We start from the raw sequence: 22,409 nt of genomic DNA on the forward strand, positions 1-22,409 counted from the left end.
GGCTGGTCGTGCGGCGGCCGTCTGTGGAGCTCCGATGGGAGGAGCCGGATGCAGAGGGCGGCGGCGCTTCCTCACCTCCTTCAATAAAGCTCGTCCGTTTCTCTCTCGATCTGGATGGATCTGGCCTGGATCTTGCTTTTCTTCGCCACCATGGAGGTGGAGACGAAGACAAGATCCTTGTCGGGGCCGTTCTTGGCAGATCGACGGAGAAGCATCCTTCTTCGAGCGCATCACACGGCGTCCAAATTCGTCGCCGTGATCCCCGGCCAACATGGTGGCCCAATCTCAACCTCCAGATCGGAGGCCCTCAGATTCTCCGGCGGAGACGCCTCGAGCTCGCCTGCGGCTGGTGGCAGAGGCACAGGCCTTGATCGCGTTTTATGCTGTTTTCTTAGGGTGCTATGTGTAAAGTGTGAGGTCCTTACTTCAAATTCTAGGTTTTTTAGTGCAAGAGATGCTAGAGGACCTTACAGCAATTTGTACCTGCCACGTTTGGATCTATAAAATGCTCCTCTGGGTCGTTTGACCCCGCTTGTTGTGCAAAAAAAAAAAGTCTATGATTAATTAGAGCTAACTGAACTACAAAGTCCAAGTCTGAGAGGTGGGTCGACCCTGTTGATCAGGTCACCTTTTTGTTGTTGAGGGCAACCAGGTCACTTGATGACGTCCCATTGACCCGATTACGGTATGAGGCAGACCCAACTGCCCAAATGGTCATGCCTTTATTCGTCGGGCCAAGGACCAAATGAGTTGATTGCCAAAATCCCCATGTGGGTTCAGTTTGGGTATCCACAACCATTGCCAGATTCTCTCTAAAAAAAAAGAACCATTGCTAACTATAATACTGTAATAGAAGTTCTACAGCGCTTTGTCCCTGCTATCAACTACGAACTCCGGTGTCACTCAGTTCTGTCGTGTGCAGGAGAGTCGACTCTCATTACATCGAGATCATCTTCCTCATCTTCCTCGTCTTCTTTGCTCTTGTCAAGACCTTTCCTGCTCAACATGCTTTTCAGGCTCTGAGCGGTTTTCCCTGCATGTTTCACCAAATGCACTGCCTTGTTCCTCAGCTGCCTTTTGGTTGGGCTTTTGACCTCGCCTCTCTCGGGGCTGGAATGCTGGTCATCAGGCCTCTGCTCCGTCCTGTTGTTCCCCACACCTTCATCGACCACATATGTTACCGATACCCTGCTTTCTCCAAAAGGCTGTATGTTTGGGCGAGGCGTTTCGCATAGAGAAGTTTCATCGTCGCTCCCGTTCTTGGGGCTCTTGCGGCGCATAGCTCCAGCTAGTTTGACCAAACCCTTTTTTACCTTCCGAATGTGACGATGTGATTTACCACTGGCTGGTTCTTCAGTGCTGGAGTTGCTTGTCTGAGAGTCCGACATTGATGACCTAGGGCTATCACTGCAGGCATCATTTTCCCGTAGTATTTGGGAGTCCTGGCACCGCACTCGTCCTTTCCGAGGCTCCCAGGTAGCGGCCACGTCGCTGCCAGGCCGATGTACCCACACACCAGCCTTATCCAGTCCTTCGATATCCACTTGTTCGTATTCATCAGACATCTTCTGGTATTCCGCAGATGTTGCACTCTCAGTTTTGGTCCTGGAAGAAATGCTAGACCTCGGTGTGCTAGCTTTCCCCTCTTTTGGTGTTCCACACTGCTCATCTTCATCATTGGGTACCTGCAAGCATCAGCATAGGATACTAGCAGTGAGTTGACTCAAACTGAAACGACACACTTAGTATATTTCATGCATGATTCAGCGATAACCGAGAACTGTAATCCTCACCAGATTCCATGCACACCCAAATATTAGAGTAACTCCCAAATCCATATTCCTTACTAAGAAATGGCTAGCAACCAGAACAAGCAAACATCTCAAAACCTCAAATCTGTTCTCACCTTTTCATTTTCATCTTCAAGTACAGTTACAGCTATATGTATCCTCCCTGTCTTTATATGCTTTAGTGCAATCCATATATCGTGTCTTTGTCCCCCTCTCAATTTGTTGATACTAACTGAACAGTTACTACATGAGAAGTAACAAAGGAATCAGAATGATGAGTACATCCAGCATGCAATCAAGTGTTTGTAATCTTTCGTGAGTATGAGTTAGGTGATCCTACAGCATTATTTGAATGGATATAAGAGATACTATAGTATATGGAGAGTGAAAGACCAACCCAAGCGCGTCATCAAAGATATGGTCCTTGTCTCGAACTTGAAGAGAAAGAAGATTGAGCGATTCCCATGAAGTAATTGGTATTTTAAACTGCTCCTGCCATTTGGGGTTGAGAGTTTTCTTATGGATCTTTGTCTGGAAACGGTACGGACCAAGATGGCCTTTAACATATGGATCTGATAAACCTGCACATCGGTTCAATAAGAATTTCAACGAGTCCAATATATGAAGCATTTTCCTGAAAGAATGGTAAGCCAGTCATGGTGGTTGAAAACATACCATTTGGATCAGAAGGTTTCATATCAGCCCCTTCCAAGATCTCTACCTTGGCATGTGCAATGGGTGGCTTCTCATCAACAGTAAACCAGTTACCTGACACATAATAATCAACAATAGACGCAAATCAGAAGTTCATTATCTGTCATCCAGTCAAGACACGTAGAGGGGTGGCGGCTGCCACACGGTATATGTCCAGCAACACAGCTGCATGACAGCAAACCCAGGCGAAGGTGAAATTTCCATTTTTCTTCATGTAACAGCATAATGGACTTAATCTATCTCAATCTGCTTTCCCTGGTCAGATGAACTCTATTTCCCACCACCGCAGTGATATCAAGTGTTACCTACTACTCGATAAAATATACAAGACCTGGAAAGTGGTGTTGCAGAAATCAAGTTGACAACTGAAATAGCATAAATCTGTATGCAGGTGAATATCTTCAGTTGAAAATCAACTTCAGTTCACCACAAAGCAAGCCACTTAGACATGGCCCTACAATATCTAGGTTTCACATAACTCAGAATCAATAACAGAGTGGTACTGTTTAAACTGACTGAATTGGTGACAGAACTAACCAGAAAGTGAAAGAACAATACATTAGTCAGTTCAAGGACAACTTGAAGCACACCGATTAGATAACGTCATTTACCTGCAGATTCCGATTCCGAGGCAAACTTCTCCATATCAATAACTAGCATGTTAGGCTGGAAGAGAAATTATACAGATTATTGTTTATCATGTGTATAAAGATAGTACAAGAAAATACATACTAATGACCACACATCCCATGTTACTCTTTGTTGCTCAATTTTATTTTCCAAAAAATGCGCTAGTAGATGCAAAAAAAAAACTCTTCACAAACTACATGTTGGTTTGAAAATCCATGACTTCTAGAATCTAACCTCAACAAGGGTCTGTCCAAAGGCAACATCCAACATCCTGTCCTGAAAAGTTGGACACATCAAGGGAAATCAGTACCCTGAATGAAATGTGGTGACAAGTTAAGTACATAAATTTTAAAAAGCACATCAAATGGAAACTTACAAGCCATCCAGAAATTCCTGGCAGTTCAGTCACGTCAAGCCCATGACCAAATAAAGGTTTCACCGTCATCTGAAAGTATGGAGGCTCAACAAAGCATACTCTTACACGACCAATAAAAGGCCACTGTCGAAGGAACCTCACACCAACAAGGACCTACACGAGTTGAGACATGCTTGGTCAGCACAATGCAATGCAAAGTTCTGAACACCCTACTCTCATTGAAGCGAAGAAAACAAATACGAGAGTTCCTTACTATACGTCCTCCATCAACCTCCCATTTATTTCTTGCAACTAATTTTTTCTTCATGCATATTTTTATTTGTCAAAATATGTGATACCACCAGCCTTACCAGATGCTTAATCATGACAGTTTATTTGGTCTAACATTAGGAGTTCAGGGGGAAATTACAAGAACAGACTTCACCCTCCTAGAACTAAAGTAACGTGATATATCTCAGTATGCTTAGCTGCTTACTTTGCCTTCAACATGCATGCCAGTTATATGCATGTTTGCTGTAATACCAAACCCTAATCTCTTCCTTAGCTGCACAGCCATCCTTGCATCCATATCATCTGCGGCAAGGAAGTTCATTCCAATCTCCAGAACCTGGCACATCATATGTTAACCTTACAAATATATATGGTGAGTACAAGAGAAGATATGTTAACAGTATAAATGTAAGGTTTCCCATTAACACACCAGATGGTCATCATCAGTTGATTGGCTGACGACCCTAATATCTGTAAACATCGGCGGATTCCTACCCAAGTAAAGGTTCTGGATCTCTGCTTTCCTCTGCACATATAATAAGTATGTCAAGGACAACCAAGAATACTCGCAGCTTAGCCAGTAGCTTGCGCTACTCGGCAGCACAGAGAAAAAAAATACAGGGTGCCAGAATTCCAAGCTTACTGCGGTCCATGGTTTGAACTTGTTTATGAACCATGGGAATATGGGCAGAAGGAACTGTTGGGATGCAACCCTTTCCAGGCAAACTGGCCAGATCTTTTCAACCGCATAATTTAACCACCTGACTGTCTCTGCATCCGAGAGGAGCTGTTCCAAAAATAAAATGACTGGAATTAGTGAAAGGAGGCTCTGTCGTTTACATGACAGTCGGAAGATTAATAGAATAGTTACACCTAAGATGTGCATATATGAAGAATTTCACCACATGATCATACTACAACCTACCCTTCTTTGGTTGGCACTTTTCCTTTCTTCATATTGTAATCGCTTCCGCAGTCTCATTGTGTACCGTTCATTCACCTGATTTGGAACATATCAGAAGCCATAGATGCTATAAAGGAAATAGATGGAAGATCAACAAATGATAAGAAGGGTTATAGCGCCGCACTACATCAAGTTCATCCAAAATCCTTTATGTTGATAGCATCAGATGCTTACCATAGTATTCACTATGCCATTATTTTCTGATTTTTTAAGGGGTGTTTATCCTATTTCTCTGATTATGTACAGTTCCTCTTGGTGAAAGTAAAAAAACTAAAACTAAACGATTATGCTTACCACAGTTTCAGCATGCCATTATTTTTTGATTTTTAAAAGGTGATTATTCTATGCCTCTCGTTAAGGTTCCTCTTGGTGGAAGTAAAAGAAAACATAAAACGAAATGATTACAGAACTACCTACACAGGAAGTAACAGAATATATCATCATAATAGTCTGTTTTTCAATTTTGTAGGACAGCAACTCAAAAGGACAAGGTTTGGTTCAAGAGGGCTGCTCCGGTGCTTCCCCCTAGATAAAGTTGAAGGGTCATAATTGGTTTTTTTCCTATGTTGGGTCTGCCGAAACCCATATTCAGCCCATGTATACCCGTATGTATTGATACGGTATGTGTATGTCGCGTAAGAAAAAAAAGAGGCCACGTGAGCAAGATCTATAGGACCTTTCTATTTCGGCACACACACGTGATCGTAGATACATACAAAAACGAGGTACAACACAGCGCAGGCCATATGGGCCTATACAGGGTTGACGGAAGGTGAACCTACACTGAAATTACAATCGTGCCCTTATGAACAGGTATGGAAAGATCTCCACCGTTGTTGTGTTTGACGCACCCAAAAAAATTCCCAGGGAGGAGCACCGGAGCAGAAGTGGTGGTTCAATACCACACATTGCCACGTCCTTGCCTAAGTGTGGCCAGCCACATTTTTGTGGTTCCATCTCCCGAACAAGTTACAAAAAGTTGGCAAGAATACACGACTACGATGTGCAAAGAAAGTACGGAAAGATACAACTTGGGTGGAACCGAACTGTGTGGCCTAATAAAGTCAAACTTCCTTAACTTGGGTGTGCCATAGTACCGTAATGAACCAAATAACCCCTAAATTTCGGAAGGAACGCTCTACAAAACAGCCCTGGAGAATACCCCCTAAATTTCGAAGTAACACGCTACAAAACAGCCCTAGAGAATACCCCCTAAATTTTGGAAGTAACACGCTACAAAACAGCCCTGGAGAATACCCCCTAAATTTCGCAAGTAACGCGCTACAAAACAGCCCTGGAGAATCTGACCTATGGCATAAGGATTATTACACGGGGTCAGCAGGCTGTAATATGCATGTTCCTCAAAGGAATTTCTGGTCCATGTTAGTGGAAAGCATGGTTCAAGTTCACTATTCGAAACATACATGCATCCTGAGTAATACATACTTCTAAGAAATGTTCCAACACATCGAATTAAATACTATTAAAATGAGAACAGAGCAATAGGATACCTGTGCAACATTTACAGAATATGAACACATATGACGTCTACTTGTACTAACTAACCCAGCTGTTTACTGAATATGAAGCTTGGTGGGAATGGATAATTGATGCTATTCCGCCACCATGAAAATTCCATGAAACCTTTTACAGCGAAGTTAAGTAATTAATGCAGTCGATGCAACATACAAATTGCTAAGTTCACACAATTTAGCCATATTCTGACGAAAGATTAACTGGTAGCCACCTTAACTACTCCATAGTTATGCAACCGGCCAATAAGATATATGCATTACAAGCCAGTGCGGTAGTCAAGAATGGCCTCTGAACATTTAAATACAGGAGCCGTGTCTGTGTTGACCAACTAACTTCCCTGTGATCAGCTTGGCTGCTCATGGTTCTGTATTATCTTTTCATTTTTTGACGAAAATGTTGCTCAAATCGTAATAACTGGGCTTATATTATGCAGTATTTCAAAAAAAAAGAAGTATTTCAGTGCCAGGCTAACAAATACCACAGTTTTCTTCTTTCCCAGTTTTAGGAAAAAGAGGGGGTCAGACCTCTTTCTCCAATACTGCAAAAAAATTGTTTTTAAAACTACTACAATATCTGTTATGGCCAAACACCTCAAACTATTTTAAACTACAGTATTTATAGAAACCGAAGTATTGTGAGAAAACATTTAAAATACTGAGCTAACAAACACACAGCCTTAAAGTTGAGATATTAGATTATGACCAAAATACAAAATAGATTGCTACCTTGTTTGCATCATGGGGGCATCCACCAGTGGCAGAATTCAATTTTGGCCGAACTGTCAGTACCGCTATAGTTAGTCTTATGTGGCATGCTATTATATGTTTTTCGAGCGGCGTTCTTCTCCAATGCCAAAGAGGCAGTTGCTAATAATAAGCTTGAAAAGCAATCCGTGGGCAATAGAGTGTCCCTTGTGGTTGGACTACATTGTCAGGCAAGTCAAGAAAAAAAGCAATAGATATGTCCCTCACCGGTTCCACCATCTCCACTCTTCCTAGCTGACACAGCTAGAAGCTAACAAGTAAAAAATGAATCGAAGAGGAAGAGAACTTTCCCTTGGCTTGGAACCCTATTGGCCACACATATTCCCAATCCGTACAGGATTTTGCCTTCTCAAAGTAAGTAAACGGTTTGAGCATCATCATCAGTGAATTAACAGCAGAGAGAATAATAAGTAATAAGTTTATAACAATATAAGGTGTGCGGTTGGCTGCCGAGAATACAAACGACTCCCTGTACCTACCGCGGCCTCGCCTGCAGGAAATATTCCAACACCGGCCTAACTGGTGTTACTATCGCAATGACCCAGTGATGTGTTTTTTTTTCTGATGACTAGTAGTAGTAGTACTCTTTAAGGAAGCAAAAAATCAGGCTCCACAGAACAAATTGGCGTCCATGTCGTGATAGCAAATCGATGTCGAAACGCACTCGTGGGTCATATGTGAAGTTAGTACCATATAGCGACAGGGCAGGGCAGAGGACATGCCGCCAGTTCAGAGGCTCCGGAAGGATCAGAGCACGGAATTAATTCAACATTGGAATAGTAAGGGGGGGTAAATTGAACTAATTAAGCCCCTACTAGGAATCATTCATTGCGTGATCCATCCGGAACGAGTCAATGCAAGAGTGGGGAGGCAATCAGGAGAGCGAGGTGCGGTAGGTAGGTGGCAGAGCACTCACCGCGAATAGGTAAACGAGGGCGGCGAGGAAGATGGCCGGGTGCGCCCAGCCGGCGTACGCGGCGGCCCAGAGCGCGGCCAGCACCAGCGCGGCGTGGTGCACCACCGTGACCTCCGTTATATCCATCGCGCCCGGCGGGAGTCCGCAAGAACGACGGCGTGGGGGGACAGCAGCTGGTGGGGGCTGAGTCAAGAAAGGTGGGAGATTGCGCAGGCGCGTGCGGTGGCCGGGGGCTTTCTCGAGCGCGGAGGTGCGTGCGGGTGGTGGCTATCACCTGGGGCTGGGGTGCGGCGGGGCATGAACGTGGCGGGCGGTGGCGGCCAGGTGGGGCGACATGGCTCCGGCGCGTGGAGCAGCCTGGCGGGCGCGCGACCGCTCTACTCTCTCTGACCTGCTCTCGTTTTGCGCGATCTTGGATTGATTTTCTTTTTTCCGCCAGCGCCGGGTGGATATCTTCGTCTTCGTCAGCTAGAGTGACGTGCGGTTCCCTCCCCGGCTAAGCCTCCACTGGGTTCGAAATGGACTACTCCATTGTTGTTTCTGAGTCATCTGGTCTAAAATGGTGACGGCCCCCATTCAACGCGTGTAGCTTGGATAATGGCTGTCGACGTTGAAAGCGCGGTAGGTTTTGGTTGAACACCACCTCTACTCCGATGGCCTCCGGCTCCAAACTCCCGAGCTACCATTGACCCTGATTAAAAATGTGTCTATAAAAGGATGTCTCAACTTAGGACAAATTTGAATGTATCTAGATACTAAAATGTGTCTAGATACATTTAAATTTTGACAAAGTTGAGACATCTATTTATAGACGGAGGGAGTACTTAGCTACTCCAATCAATTTTGGATTTTCTCATCCATTAATTAGTACTAGCTTATAGTCATCACGAAAGGTATTAAAAATTAGTACTCAACCCAGAAGAAGGGATCCTTTTTGAATCCATGAGTAGCTTAATCACCTACAGTTATGTGGTGGGTTGCTCCATATTCATCATGGAGAACAGCAAAAAAAGATCCCTTTTGAGCTGATTTAGACAGTACTGCCCCTTTCATCTTTGAATGTGGCGCCCTCCTTCCTCCTTTGTTTCTATTATTATTATGTCTCCACATCGCGTCTTTTGCTATAAATCCAAAAGAGTATTCATAAAGGTAATTTAGATTTGGCATTTTTTTTTGAGAAACACATTACAAATGTAGACTCTCATATACACACGCATACACTCACCCTATGAACATGCACACGCACACCCTACCTCTATGAGCACCTCCGGAAGAATGAGCCAGCGGATCGGAACTTGAAATTGACGAAGTCACCATAGACGCCTTGTTGTCGACGGGAACGTCGCCTCCTACTGAATAAATATTCCGCCTTTATGAGACACACAGATGTCAAACCTAGGGTTTGAACTCTGGTGGGCTGGGGGTACAACCACCCTCCTAACTACCCAACCTGAGGTTGATTCTCCGGGTTGGCATGTTTCTAAGTAAAAAAAAAGAACATCATTGTTGGTGGGACCCATGCGCCAGGAGATAGTGCCCCAATCATCTAGCACAGAAGTGGCGCGTAGGCCAACCCGAGATCGCTTCGGGTGTGTTTTGGTACGGGTCTTTCATATCATGCAATCTTGAACGAAAGGTTTCTGAAATAAACAGATAAATTAATAGGTTTGCACACCTACATTAAAATAAGAATTTAGCACAATTATCCAATAAAAATTGCTATATCTCAATACAAACATTGGTACAAGTAAGTGGATGCAAATGTTTCGACTATTTTGGCTATCCATGTTTCTCTGAAAGCAGTGGCCAATCCCATGCCGACCTCGGGAGATCACACTAAGACCCCGGGATAGTATCCACGTCTCCTGAGACCTGATATCGGTACCATGCTCGTCAATTCACCAGGTCTGGCCCTGTCGTGGTATTGTCGACACGATAGCCATGGAGGGTGTCTCGCGGAGAGTAGAGAGAGGGGGTGTAAGGTGGGTGGATGTCCAAGACGGTGATGCACACGATCGAGTTACCCATGTTCAACATTGACGGCCAGCGGCGGAGCTAGAGTATCTGAAACCAGGTTGCACACAGGGTGCCTCAACAGATAAAAGATAATTCTAGGAGGTGCATATATGGTGAAAAAATGCAACTTTACAAAGAATTTCTTTTCTAACTGGGGTCATGTGAACCCCACTAGCTTAAGGTGGATCCGCCACTATCCATAGCGGTGACAGGTCTCTACTCCCGCTATAAATCACTATAAGGCAATAATGTGCATGGTTACAATGATGAGATTGGTTGTGCTCTAAGGCTGCACAGAGTTGTCTTATATACTACACCGATCCTAGGGTTTACATGGTATGTCATAGCCGACTAAGGTCCAGAGACATAAACTGAGACACAATCTGAGTCGATCTGGCCTAGCCGGTTGGGCATCCATCTCATTCATTGGTGGATGGACATTGGGGGGGGGGGGCTTCTCAGGCTCATCTCCTATGGGCCACCTTGGTCCATCATTATGTCCATGATGACCCACATGTATAGGGGGTGTATCATAGTACTATTGCCTGCCAAAATCCACCGGCGAGCAGTGGTTAAGCAACACGAAGAGCCGGGAGGCTTCCAAGACTGCTGGGGGCCCTGGTCCCTCGACGTCGTCCCGCAATGCTCCGGCACACGACCTGGCGGTTGCTAGGGCGTGCCACCCGACCTATACCTGGTCGGACGGTGTAGGATTGCTTCGATTAGTTTCTGCATGGTAGACACGTAAACATTAAATACGAGCCCGATCGGCTCTCAGGTTGCCCTGTGGATCGGCTCAAAGAGCCGATCGCCCCATGGTTCACGTCGGGTTAACGATGACATGGGGCTCCTGCTGGATCAATATAAAGTTAATCTAATCTACGACAGTTTAGGGTTTTCACCGCATGATCGGAACATCCTGCGCGTAGTTGAGCCTAATAGACACGAAAGATAATGGAAAACCGACCCTAAAAGAGGCCTAAAAACCAACATTAAGTTAATTCCCGGAACGTCCCTCTTAGGATCAACAAACCATATCTCACGCACTACCGGATCGTTCAACCCGTTTGCAAGGCCTAACCATACAGATATTAAACCAATCCTTGAAGAATCAAGGAGCAACTATAACGGATTGGATCTACTAAACAACGAACAAGCAAGGTGCTGCCCTTACACCTAGGTAGGTGTAAGGGCAGCTAGATATCGAGGGACGGCATAGCTAAGCAAATATGCATAAGGAAAGCATCCATGCAAGCCCCAAAACACCTAAGATAAATAGTGCTACTCGCCATCAACAATGCTTCAGCACGAGTAACTGCCTAGATCGCAAGGCAGCATGATGCTTACCCGGAAGAAACCCTCGAAAGAAGGGGTGGCGATGCGCCTGATTTGTGTTTGTTGTGAACGTGATTGTCCTCCTTTCTCGATAACCCTAGATACATATTTATAGTCCAAGGGACTTTCTAATTCGGGCGTGCACCTAACCGTGCACGGGCTAAACTCTATCTTTTAATTCTAAACTAAGATGCAAGCTACTATATTTACAGATACACGGGCAATCTAGCCCAAACTCTTCGTGCAAGGCCGCTTCAGAGATGCTCCACGCGTATATCCTTCAAGCCCATCTCAATTACGGCCCATCTCCTGATTTGGCCAAAATCTGGTGATAACACATGCCCCCTGGTTTTGGTAATGATAATTTCCAAACCACCTGTTTTTCGTTCGAAGTGTCATGTCGTGGCAGAGCAGAACCGTCGCAGTATTCTTCATCATGACTCGTCCCTGTTTTCTTCCGGTGGGCATGAGCACCTCCAACAGGATCATCAAACCTGGTTATGAGTCCTATCAGTCGGTCGTAGCAGCCCGACAGTTTGGTCTTGGGCAAGTGTCTCCCCACTTCTTTCTCCACTTCTTAACAGAAAGCAGGGCCGACTTGCCCGATGTCCTTACTAGTCAGAGGTGTTACTCCTTCTTTGATTCTCTAGTCATCCCAATTCCTCACAACCTCTGTTTCACTTCATCAACGGATGATTTCGAGGCCTGGTGGGCAATGTGGAAGACTCATGCCTTCCGAAGAGCTCTAGGACCTTTGTTGAAACAACTTGATGCTGAATATGATATCCCTGCAGAACAGGTACCACTGCTCATAATTTTGCCTTGAAGTAGCTTACTGCAGTATCCTCCTTTTTATAACCCTGCTCCGTTTTCTTGCAGCAACAAGATGGTCCAGAGCCTGTACATGATGACGGCTCTGATACGTCCATTTTGCATCACTATTTTATATCATAATTTGCTGTTATTCATTGATATATTTCATATTTAGAGATGATACTTATGTTATTTCATCTATTTTGCATGTTTCGTGATCATTGGAGAATTATTCACCTGGAGCCAGGATTTTGCCTGGAAAAAGCACCGTCGAGACGCCATATTTCGAAGATCAACAATTGACGGAAATTACACGAAAATTCCTATTTTTCCGTAAGATGAAGGGAGCCAAAAGGAGGAGCCGGGAGGAGCCACCATGGGCCCCCCATAGGCCGGCGCGGGCCTCGGCCCGGCCGCGCCGCCTTGTGGGGAGGGGGCCCACAGCCCCTCTCGGCCGCCTCTCCTTCGCGTACTTCTTCGTCCCGAAAACCTAAGCCCCGGGGAGTTACGGAGAATTGACGTAGCCGCCTCTGCGGGGCGGAGAAACACCAGAGAGAAAAGAGCTCTCCGGCGGGCAGGAATCCGCCGGGGAAATTCCCTCCCGGAGGGGGAAATCGACGCCATCGCCATCGTCATCGAGCTGGACATCATCTCCATCGCCATCACCATCATCTTCATCATCTACACCGCCATCTCCACCGCTGCATCTCGTCACCGCTGTAACGATTTGTGTTGGATCTTGATTGTTTGATAGGGGAAACTCTCCCGGTGTTGATTACTACTTGTTATTGATGCTATTGAGTGAAACCATTGAACCAAGGTTTATGTTCAGATTGTTATTCATCATCATATCACCTCTGATCATGTTCCATATGATGTCTCGTGAGTAGTTCGTTTAGTTCTTGAGGACATGGGTGAAGTCTAGATGTTAGTAGTGAATTATTGTTGAGTAGTATTCAATGTTATGATATTTAAGTTGTGGTGTTACTCTTCTAGTGGTGTCATGTGAACGTTGACTACATGATACTTCACCTTTATGGGCCTAGGGGAGTGCATCTTGTATTCGTTTGCTAATTGTGGGGTTGCCGGAGTGACAGAAACCTAAACCCCCGTTAGTATATCGGTGCAGGAGGGATAGCAGGATCTCAGAGTTTAAGGCTGTGGTTAGATTTATCTTAATTACTTTCTTGTATTTGCGGATGCTTGCAAGGGGTATAACCACAAGTATGTATTATTCCTAGGAAGGGCGGTGCATTAGCATAGGTTCACCCACACAACACTTATCAAAACAATGAAGATTAATCAGCCGTATGAAGCGAAAGCACTAGACTAAAATCCCCGTGTGTCCTCAAGAACGTTTGGTCATTATAAGTAAACAAACCGGCTTGTCCTTTGTGCTAAAAAGGATTGGTCCACTCGCTGCAATTATTTCTCTCGCATTTTATTTACTTGTACTTTATTTATCTGCAATATCAAAACCCCCTAATACTTGTCCGTGAGCATTTACAAGTGAATCCTTCATCGAAACCGCTTGGCAACACCTTCCGCTCCTCGTTGGGTTCGACACTCTTATTTATCGAAAGTACTACGATACACCCCCTATACTTGTGGGTCATCAAGACTATTTTCTCGGCGCCGTTGCCGGGAGTGAAGCGCTATTGGTAAGTGGAATTGGTAAGGAAACTTTTACTGTACGTGCTGATTTTGTTTCGGTTTGCTACTATAAGTCATTATGGAGAGATCCTCCCTTGAATTTCTATTTGGGAAATCTACTACTACTGCAACGGTAGTGGATGAGGCGCCAGGTGAGGAAGTAATACCCTTTAAAATACCTATGAAAATTATTGAACGTGTTGTGGATAACCGCTATGAAGGGGATGGAACTGTGCATCCTGGAGATCATTTACTGTTTTTACATGAATTATGCGGGTTATTCAAATGTGCAGGTATTTCAATGGATGAAGTTAGGAAGAAATTATTTGTTATGTCGCTATCTGGTAAAGCGGCGCATTGGTATGAATTGCTGAAGGACGGGCGTTCTCTTGATTGGAAGGATATTGTGCCTGTATTTTACTCTAAATTCTATCCTCCAAGTGAAATTCACAAAGACCGCAACCGTATATATAATTTTTGGCCTCATGATGGAGAGAGTATTGCCCAAGCGTGGGGGAGATTGAAGTCTTTAATGCTCAAATGCCCCATTCATGAGCTTCCTGGTAATATTATTATTGATAATTTCTATGCAAGAACTGTCTTTTCAAGATAAAACCTTGCTGGATACTTCTTGTTCTGGATCATTCACGCGCAATAAAGAAGAGTTTAAATGGGACCTTCTTGATCGAATCCAAGAAAATACCGAAGGATGGGAGAACGACAAAGGTAGAGTGTCAGGTATAAATTATAATTATGAATGCATTGAAACTTTTATGGATACCGATGAATATCGTAATATGAGTGCTACTTATGGTCTTGACTCTCAAGTTGTTGCAAATATTTATAAAGCCTTTGCCTCTCATTTTGAATTTCCTAGGAAGAATTTTGATAAGTATCATGAACCATATAAAGACAAAGTTGATTCACCTAAAGGTAAATGTATTGAAATTAAAACTGTTGATCATGTTCTTCCTGAAGCTTATATTGAAAAAACTCCTTTTCCTGCTAAAATGAAGGAGTATTCTGTTATAACTAGTGTAGTTAATAAAAGTGCAAAGAAACCTATAGAACCCGAAGAACAAATAAAAGTTGAACTCCGTCGTTGCAATAGTTAAAGATCTTGTTACTGAAAATGTGGAAGATGGTCATATTATTTTTTGTGAAGATGCTTCTAATATTGTTTCGCATCCTAATAAGTCTATGAAAGCCAGTGTTCCTGTGCTCTCTGTTCAAATTGGTGATCATTGCTATTATGGTTTATGCGACATTGGTGCAAGTATTAGTGCCATTCCTTATGAGCTCTACACGGAAATTATGCATGAAATTGGTTCTTGTGAACTCGAAGATATTGATGTGGTTATTCGGCTAGCTAATAGAGAAACTATCTCTCCCATTGGTATTGTTCGAGATGTTGAAGTTCTATGTGGTAAGATTAAATATCTCGCTGACTTTTTGGTACTTGGTTATGCTGCTAGTAAGTTTTGTCCTATTATTTTTGGTAGACCTTTTCTAAATACATGTGGAGTTATTATAGATTGCAAGAAAGAGAAAATTGTTACTAAATTTGCTGGTGAATCTTATGAGTTTAACTTCTCTAAATTTGTCAAAACTTCTTATAAAGCTGATTTGCCTAATGAAGATTTTAGAGTTGAACAGTGTGCATCTATTGCTCTTGCTCCTAGTAATCCTTTGCAGCAACATTTGGAGAATAGTGAGAGTGAAGTTTTTAGGGAAGAAAGGGATGAGCTTGATGAAATTTTCCTTCGTCAACCTATTCTTAAACATGACTTACCTGTTGAAGATTTAGGTGTAACACCACCACCAAAGGAAGATCCTGTATTTGATTTGAAACCATTACCTGATAATCTTAAGTATGCTTATATTGATGAGAAGAAAACATATCCTGTTATTATTAGTGCTAAGCTTTCAGATATCGAGGAAGAAAGGTTATTGGAAATATTGAAGAAGCACCGAGGAGCTATTGGCTATACTCTTGATGATTTGAAGGGGATTTCTCCCGCTATTTGCCAACATGCTATTAATATAGAAGATGGTGCAAAACCCGTTGTTGAACATCGCTGTCGTCTAATTCCCAAGATGAAGGATGTGGTAAGAAATGAGGTATTAAAACTTCTTGAAGCAGGTATTATATATCCTATTGCTGATAGTAGATGGGTTAGTCATGTGCATTGTGTTCCTAAGAAAGGAGGTATAACCGTTGTGCCTAATGATAATGATGAGCTTATTCCTCAAAGAGTAGTTGTAGGGTATAGAATGTGCATTGATTTTAGGAAAGTGAATAAAGTTACTAAGAAAGATCATTACCCTTTACCTTTTATTGATCAAATGTTAGAAAGGTTGTCTAAAAATACTCATTTCTGTTTTCTTGATGGATATTCTGGGTTTTCACAAATTGCTGTTAGAGCTAAAGATCAAGAGAAAACCACTTTCACTTGTCCCTATGGAACTTATGCTTATAGGCGTATGCCTTTTGGTTTGTGTAATGCTCCTGCTACTTTTCAAAGATGCATGTCTGCTATTTTTCATGGCTTTTGTGAGAATATTGTTGAAGTATTCATGGATGATTTTTCTGTCTATGGGAATTCTTTTGATAATTGCTTGCGAAACCTTGATAAAGTTTTGCAGAGATGTGAAGAAACTAACCTTGTTCTTAATTGGGAGAAATGCCACTTTATGGTTAATGAAGGAATTGTATTGGGACATAAAATTTCTGAGAGAGGTATCGAAGTTGATAGAGCTAAAGTTGAAGCAATTAAGAAGATGCCCTATCCTAGGGATGTTAAAGGTATTCGTAGTATTCTTGGTCATGCTGGTTTTTATAGGAGGTTTATTAAAGATTTCTCTAAAATTTCAAAGCCTCTTACTAATCTTCTTCAAAAATATGTACCTTTCGTTTTTGATGATGATTGTAAGGAAGCTTTTGAAACTCTAAAGAAAGCCTTAACAACTGCTCCTATAGTCGAACCGCCTGATTCAAATTTACCTTTTGAAATTATGTGTGATGCTAGTAATTTTGATGTACGTGCTGTTCTTGGACAGCGAGTAGATAAAAAATTAAATGTTATTCATTATGCTAGCAAAACCCTAGATGCTGCTCAAAGAAATTATGCTACAACTGAAAAAGAGTTATTAGCCGTAGTCTTTGCATGCGACAAGTTTAGACCATATATTGTTGATTCGAAAGTCATAATTCATACCGATCATGCTGCAATTAGGTACCTAATGGAAAAGAAAGATGCTAAGCCGAGGCTTATTAGATGGGTTCTTCTTTTGCAAGAATTTGATTTACATATTGTAGATAGGAAAGGTGCTGATAATCATGTTGCTGATAATTTGTCTAGATTGGAAAATATTACTTATGATCCTGTTCCTGTTAATGATAGTTTTCCAAATGAACAATTGGCTGTAATAAAGGTGAGCTCGCGAGAGAGCCCTTGGTATGCCGATTATGCTAACTTTATTGTTTCGAAGTATTTGCCTCCAACCTTTTCAGCTCAGCAAAGGAGGAAATTCTTTTATGATTTGAGGCATTATTTTTGGGATGACCCACACTTATATAAAGAAGGAGTGGATGGTATTATGCCAAGATGTGTCCCAGAATATGAACAACAAGAGATATTGAGTAAATGTCATGGGAGTGTTTACGGAGGACATCACGCCGGAGATAGAACCGCACAAAAGGTTCTACAATCAGGTTTTTATTGGCCAACACTTTTCAAGGATGCAAGGAAGTTTATCTTATCTTGTGATGAATGTCAAAGAGTTGGTAATATCTCTAGACGCAATGAAATGCCTATGAATTATACTCTTGTTATTGAACCATTTGATTGTTGGGGATTTGACTTCATGGGTCCTTTCCCTTCTTCGAAGGTAATACTCATATACTTGTCGCTGTTGATTATGTTACTAAATGGGTAGAAGCTATACCTACAAAAAGTGCCGATGGTGAGACCTCTATAAAAATGCTTGTAGATGTTATATTTCCTAGATTTGGAGTACCTAGATATATTATGACTGATGGAGGTTCTCAGTTTATTCATGGTGGTTTTAGAAAAACTCTTGCTAAATATGGTATTAATCATAGAATTGCTTGAGCTTATCATCCTCAAACTAGTGGGCAAGTAGAATTATCAAATAGAGAAATTAAAGCTATTTTGGGAAAGACTGTTAATAAATCTAGAAAGAATTGGGCTAGTAAGTTAAAGGAAGCATTGTGGGCTTATAGAACTGCTTATAAAAATCCTATGGGCATGTCTCCTTATAAAATGGTTTATGGAAAAGCTTGTCATTTACCTTTAGAATTAGAGCACAAAGCTTATTGGGCTGTAAGAGAACTTAATAAAGATTTTAAACTTGCCGGTAAGAAGAGGTTGCTGCAATTGAGTTCTTTAGATGAATGGAGAAGTGAAGCTTATGAAAACGCTGAACTTTTTAAGGAGAAAGTTAAGAAGTGGCATGATAGAAGAATTATTAAAAGAGAATTTAATGTTGGAGATAAAGTTCTATTGTATCGGTCTCGTCTCAGATTTTTTGCAGGAAAATTACTCTCAAAATGGGAAGGACCATATGTTATTGAGGAGGTATATCGTTCAGGAGCAATAAAAATTAGCTCTTTGGAAGGTAACGCCACACAAGTAGTGAATGGACAAAGACTCAAGCATTATATTTCTGGAGATTCTTATAATGAAGATATTGATATTATTCAAGTGATAACTCCGGAAGCTTTCATCAAAAATCAAATTGACAGTTCTGCAGAGTCCAACTTTGAATAGGTAACAGTTTTAGTAATGAAAAGTCCGCGTTTAGCTTTCCGAACAATATTTCTGCTGTTTTTGGAAAATATGAAAAATTACGGGATCGAAACGGAGTGGAGGAGACGCGCGAGGGCCCGTCACCATAGGCCGGCGCGGGCCCCACCCTGGCCGCGCCGCCCTATGGGGACAGCCCCTCGGCGTCCCGTTTCCACTCGTTTTCGGCCTGGAACCTTCCTTTTGTTGTAAAAATATTTGCTATATAATCCCCCGGTTCTCCAGAGGTCCGTATATCATTTTCTCGTCGTGTTTTGTTTCGAGCTGTTTTCTGCCAGGATCTGTTTTGATCTAGAAGCACCATGGTCTCCAACAACAAAGACAAGGAGCCTTGGAAGGAAGAGATGGATGAAAGGATCAATAAGGAGAATAAGAAGATAGCATCAGCAAAAAGGAGAGTGGGAAACTATGGAGAGTAAGCCAATTTTGGTGGGATCGGTTAACGCCGGGCGTTCTTTTTCTCATAACTTGCAGTAGGACTTCTTCCGCCCGCTTCCGAGCCTCGACTCTTTCCCTTGTGTGGAGGAAGCAATACGGGTTGCCGATGAGTTTTGTGATCAATATCATGCTCTAAGAAGGGAAGTGGAGATACTTCAGGAGGAGAACCAGCGACTTCGCTGAACGCTGGGAATATTACTCAATTCTCAGAGACGAGGCCGCCACCGCCACATTCGATAACAATGGATCTCTTCAAGTTTTGGTGCGTAATTGCAAACCGATGAGGTTGAAGATCTAAAGGAGACTCCTTAAGAAGCGCGAGAAGAATCCACTACCATCACCGCCGAAGGAGTAACTCATCATCGGTATTGGCATCCCCTTGGTTTGTTCCAAGCTTGGGGGAGTGCCGCGGTATCACATCATCTTTATCTTTATCTTTTACTATCAAGTAGAGTCATATCATGAGTAGGGAAGTTATCATATGGAATAGTTTGCAATGTGGAAGTATCTCTCTTAGTTGGTTATCTATGTATCCGTTGGTGTGAGTTATCGTTATGGAATATTAATGAGAAGTCCTATCATTTACTTTTTGCACACCTTATTTTAGTTTGCAATCTCCATTATATGATTACTCTTGACATTTGTTGGGGGGATGACCCCCGGTATGCCAAAGATATGTCATACCGGATGGTCTCACCCTTCGAGATACCGGTTTAATAATCAAGCCGGGATAAGATAATAGAGTTTAGCTAAGTGAAGCTAGGCCGGTATCCCCAAGAGGGGTATACCGGAACCAGGAAGGAAAGACACCGGCGCACCGGAAGGAGGAACATGCCGGCTGACTGGTCAAAGATTCCGTCAGGAGCTAAAGGACAAGGATGAGCTAAGCAAAGTAGCTTTAAACGAAGACTAGAAGACAAGGAGGAGGATGACGGTCAAAGAAGCCGGAGGACGTCATCCTTCATGTTTAAAGAAGACCCCGGCGTCATCCGTGATTAAAGTAGCTTTATAAAGTATCTTTGTAAAGTAGTTTGTCTAGTCAAAGATCCCATTAGGGTTTCTTGTTCTCGTAAGCCACCCTCTCCCCTATATAAGGAGAGGGGGCAGCCTCTTTCATACGCGCGATCCACATGAGGGAGAACAACCTGTAACCTGTCTTGAGATCAATGAACATGGTGATCTAGAGCGAGTTCGTCCTTGTGTCTTTCTTCTCCTACCTCTGGCCTTGGCCAAGTTCTTGAGGAAAGCATCCGGAAGTTCGTCCATCTAGTCACAAACCCTCCCCCGGATCCTCTAGCGTCCATTCGGCCCCAAGATAAGCCATCCCATGGCATCTGCTCGTTCACCACGACGACAGTTGGCGCCCACCGTGGGGCTTAAAGTGGCGCTTGCTGGAGTTCATATTCGGGCGGGCATCCTCGACGTCAACGGCGAGCGCACGGTGTCCGCGCTCGTGGAACGCATCTACAACATGGACTTCATCAACGATAACGCGGGCTGCTTCGCCAACGGCGGCAAGTTCCCGCAGAACGGCTGCACGATCGAGTTCGGCAGCATCCGCGTCTACCTCGGCACCGTCCCTGTGCGCCAGCGCCTCTCGCCGGTGCTGGTGGCGCCGGATCCGCCAAGATGGCTGTGCGCTGGCCGCGCCACCGGCAGCGTGGAGGTCATGATGGCTGGTGCGGTCAACACCGGCAAGGGAGCTGTGGAGGAAGGAACTGAACGTGCGGCATCGACTCGCCCGGCAAAACCACCGCTGGAGCGTGGCGCGGACGTCGCGGGAGCATCGTCAGCACCACCGGCTACACCTCTTCAAGCGGCGATGAACACGCTGGCCACGCCCATCGCGCAGAACATCGACCCGGCAAAGGCTCAGGAGGAGCTGGAGGCCACGCGCAAGGCCCTGCTTACCGGCGGCGCCGACATCATCCGGGCGCAGCGCGAGCTGAACCTAACCCTACGTGAGTACAATGCTGCCCATGGCTTTGCTTCAGTTAGTGCTCATGCTGCTAGGATACCGGAAAACCGGCTTAAAGCTCGCAATCTAGATCAGGATTTGCGCAAAGAAGTTCTTGCCGGCAAAAGTGCATCTGTATCTGTGAGCATTGTAGAAAAGCCTAAGTACGATAGTCCGGATAAAACTATAAAAGCCGCTAAAGCTGCAGTAGAGCTATGTGAATCTCTTTCCGGTGATGAGTTGGCAAAGCAGCAAGAGCGTGTAAAAGAGCTGTTGAAAACCATTGAGCAGCAAAATGCTGAGCAACTGGCTAAGCTGAACGAGGCAGTGGCCTCAAAGTCCGCGCGTTCAACAAAGAATGCCGGAAGCAAGTCTCAGGGGCAGGCATCATCCCCTCACCCGGACAAAAGAAAAGAAAAGAACGCACGGCAGATGACTGTGTATGACCCAGTTCTTGCCGGAAAACAAAAAGTCGGGCAACATGATGCCGGTAGAAAAAGCCAAGGGGCAGATCGAGGCTACGCCAAGGGAGGCTATGCCGGAAACAATCATGCCGGTAGATATGAAACCGGGCAAAATTATCAAGCCGCAAGAGTGGCGTGCGTGGATGAAGAGATGCCACCACCAGGGTACCGGCAGGCAAGGGCCGCGGAACTGGAAGAATATGATGAATCAGATTCCGAGGCGGAACGAACAAGAGTCCACCGGAACCCCTTGGGAGAACGCCTAGGGGAAAGATGTTTGCCAGACCGGGATGCGAGGCACAGGCTGGACAGAGTACGTCTATCTGCGATAGTTGAATGTGAAGGACCTCCTGGTCCAAGGTGCTTTGGCCCTCGGATCATGAGAGAAGAACCACCGGTGCGCAATTTCCAGCTTGCCCCGAGACACAAGAACATACGATGGTACGACCAAGCCGGAAGACTCGGCTGGCAGATTATGTCACAGCCTGTTTATGTGGCTGGTGGTGGAGTAAACCGGCGCTGGGCGGTAAGAATCATACCGTCCTACCTCGTGGGTCCCGCGAGGATCCGGCTAAACAACTTGCCTGGCAGGAAGTATTAACGGATGGTTGGACTTCGAGGAAGCGTTTGTGAACAACTTCAGCAAGTACTTACAAGAGGCCAAACCGGCCCCAGCAGCTTGCCCTGTGCCAACAGCGTGCAGGAGAACCAGACCGGGATTATCTCACCCGGTGGAACTCAATGAGAAACACATGTGAAGGAGTGATTGAGGCGCAAGCTATAGCTTGGTTCAGTCAAGGATGCCGGAGAGGATCGCCTTTGTGGCAAAGACTGCAGAGAAGCATGCCCACAACTCTAGCAGAGATGATACGTGTGGCAGATAGCTATGCATTGGGAGACCCAATGCAGCCGGCAGTGCAAGCTGAGCCGGAGCAGTCGAATCC

General features: G+C 44.1%; 1 protein-coding gene across 1 annotated transcript; it reads right to left on the reverse strand.

Moving 5' to 3' along the window:
- Nucleotides 1–560: 560 nt before the first annotated feature.
- On the reverse strand, nt 561–8,101 carry LOC124693310 (C2 domain-containing protein At1g53590-like). Its single transcript, XM_047226781.1, has 12 exons — nt 7,961–8,101; nt 4,706–4,780; nt 4,424–4,567; nt 4,211–4,306; nt 3,986–4,117; nt 3,511–3,663; nt 3,369–3,410; nt 3,116–3,170; nt 2,466–2,558; nt 2,188–2,371; nt 1,907–2,033; nt 561–1,685 (listed from the first exon to the last, which is right to left on the reverse strand). Exons 1-12 carry the CDS (start codon nt 8,084–8,086, stop codon nt 900–902), a joined length of 2,013 nt encoding a protein of 670 aa, XP_047082737.1. The 5' UTR covers nt 8,087–8,101; the 3' UTR covers nt 561–899.
- Between the last annotated feature and the right edge of the window lie 14,308 nt (nt 8,102–22,409).

This window comes from Lolium rigidum, chromosome 2 (genome assembly GCF_022539505.1).
Source record: "Lolium rigidum isolate FL_2022 chromosome 2, APGP_CSIRO_Lrig_0.1, whole genome shotgun sequence".
Classification (NCBI taxonomy): Eukaryota; Viridiplantae; Streptophyta; class Magnoliopsida; order Poales; family Poaceae; genus Lolium; species Lolium rigidum.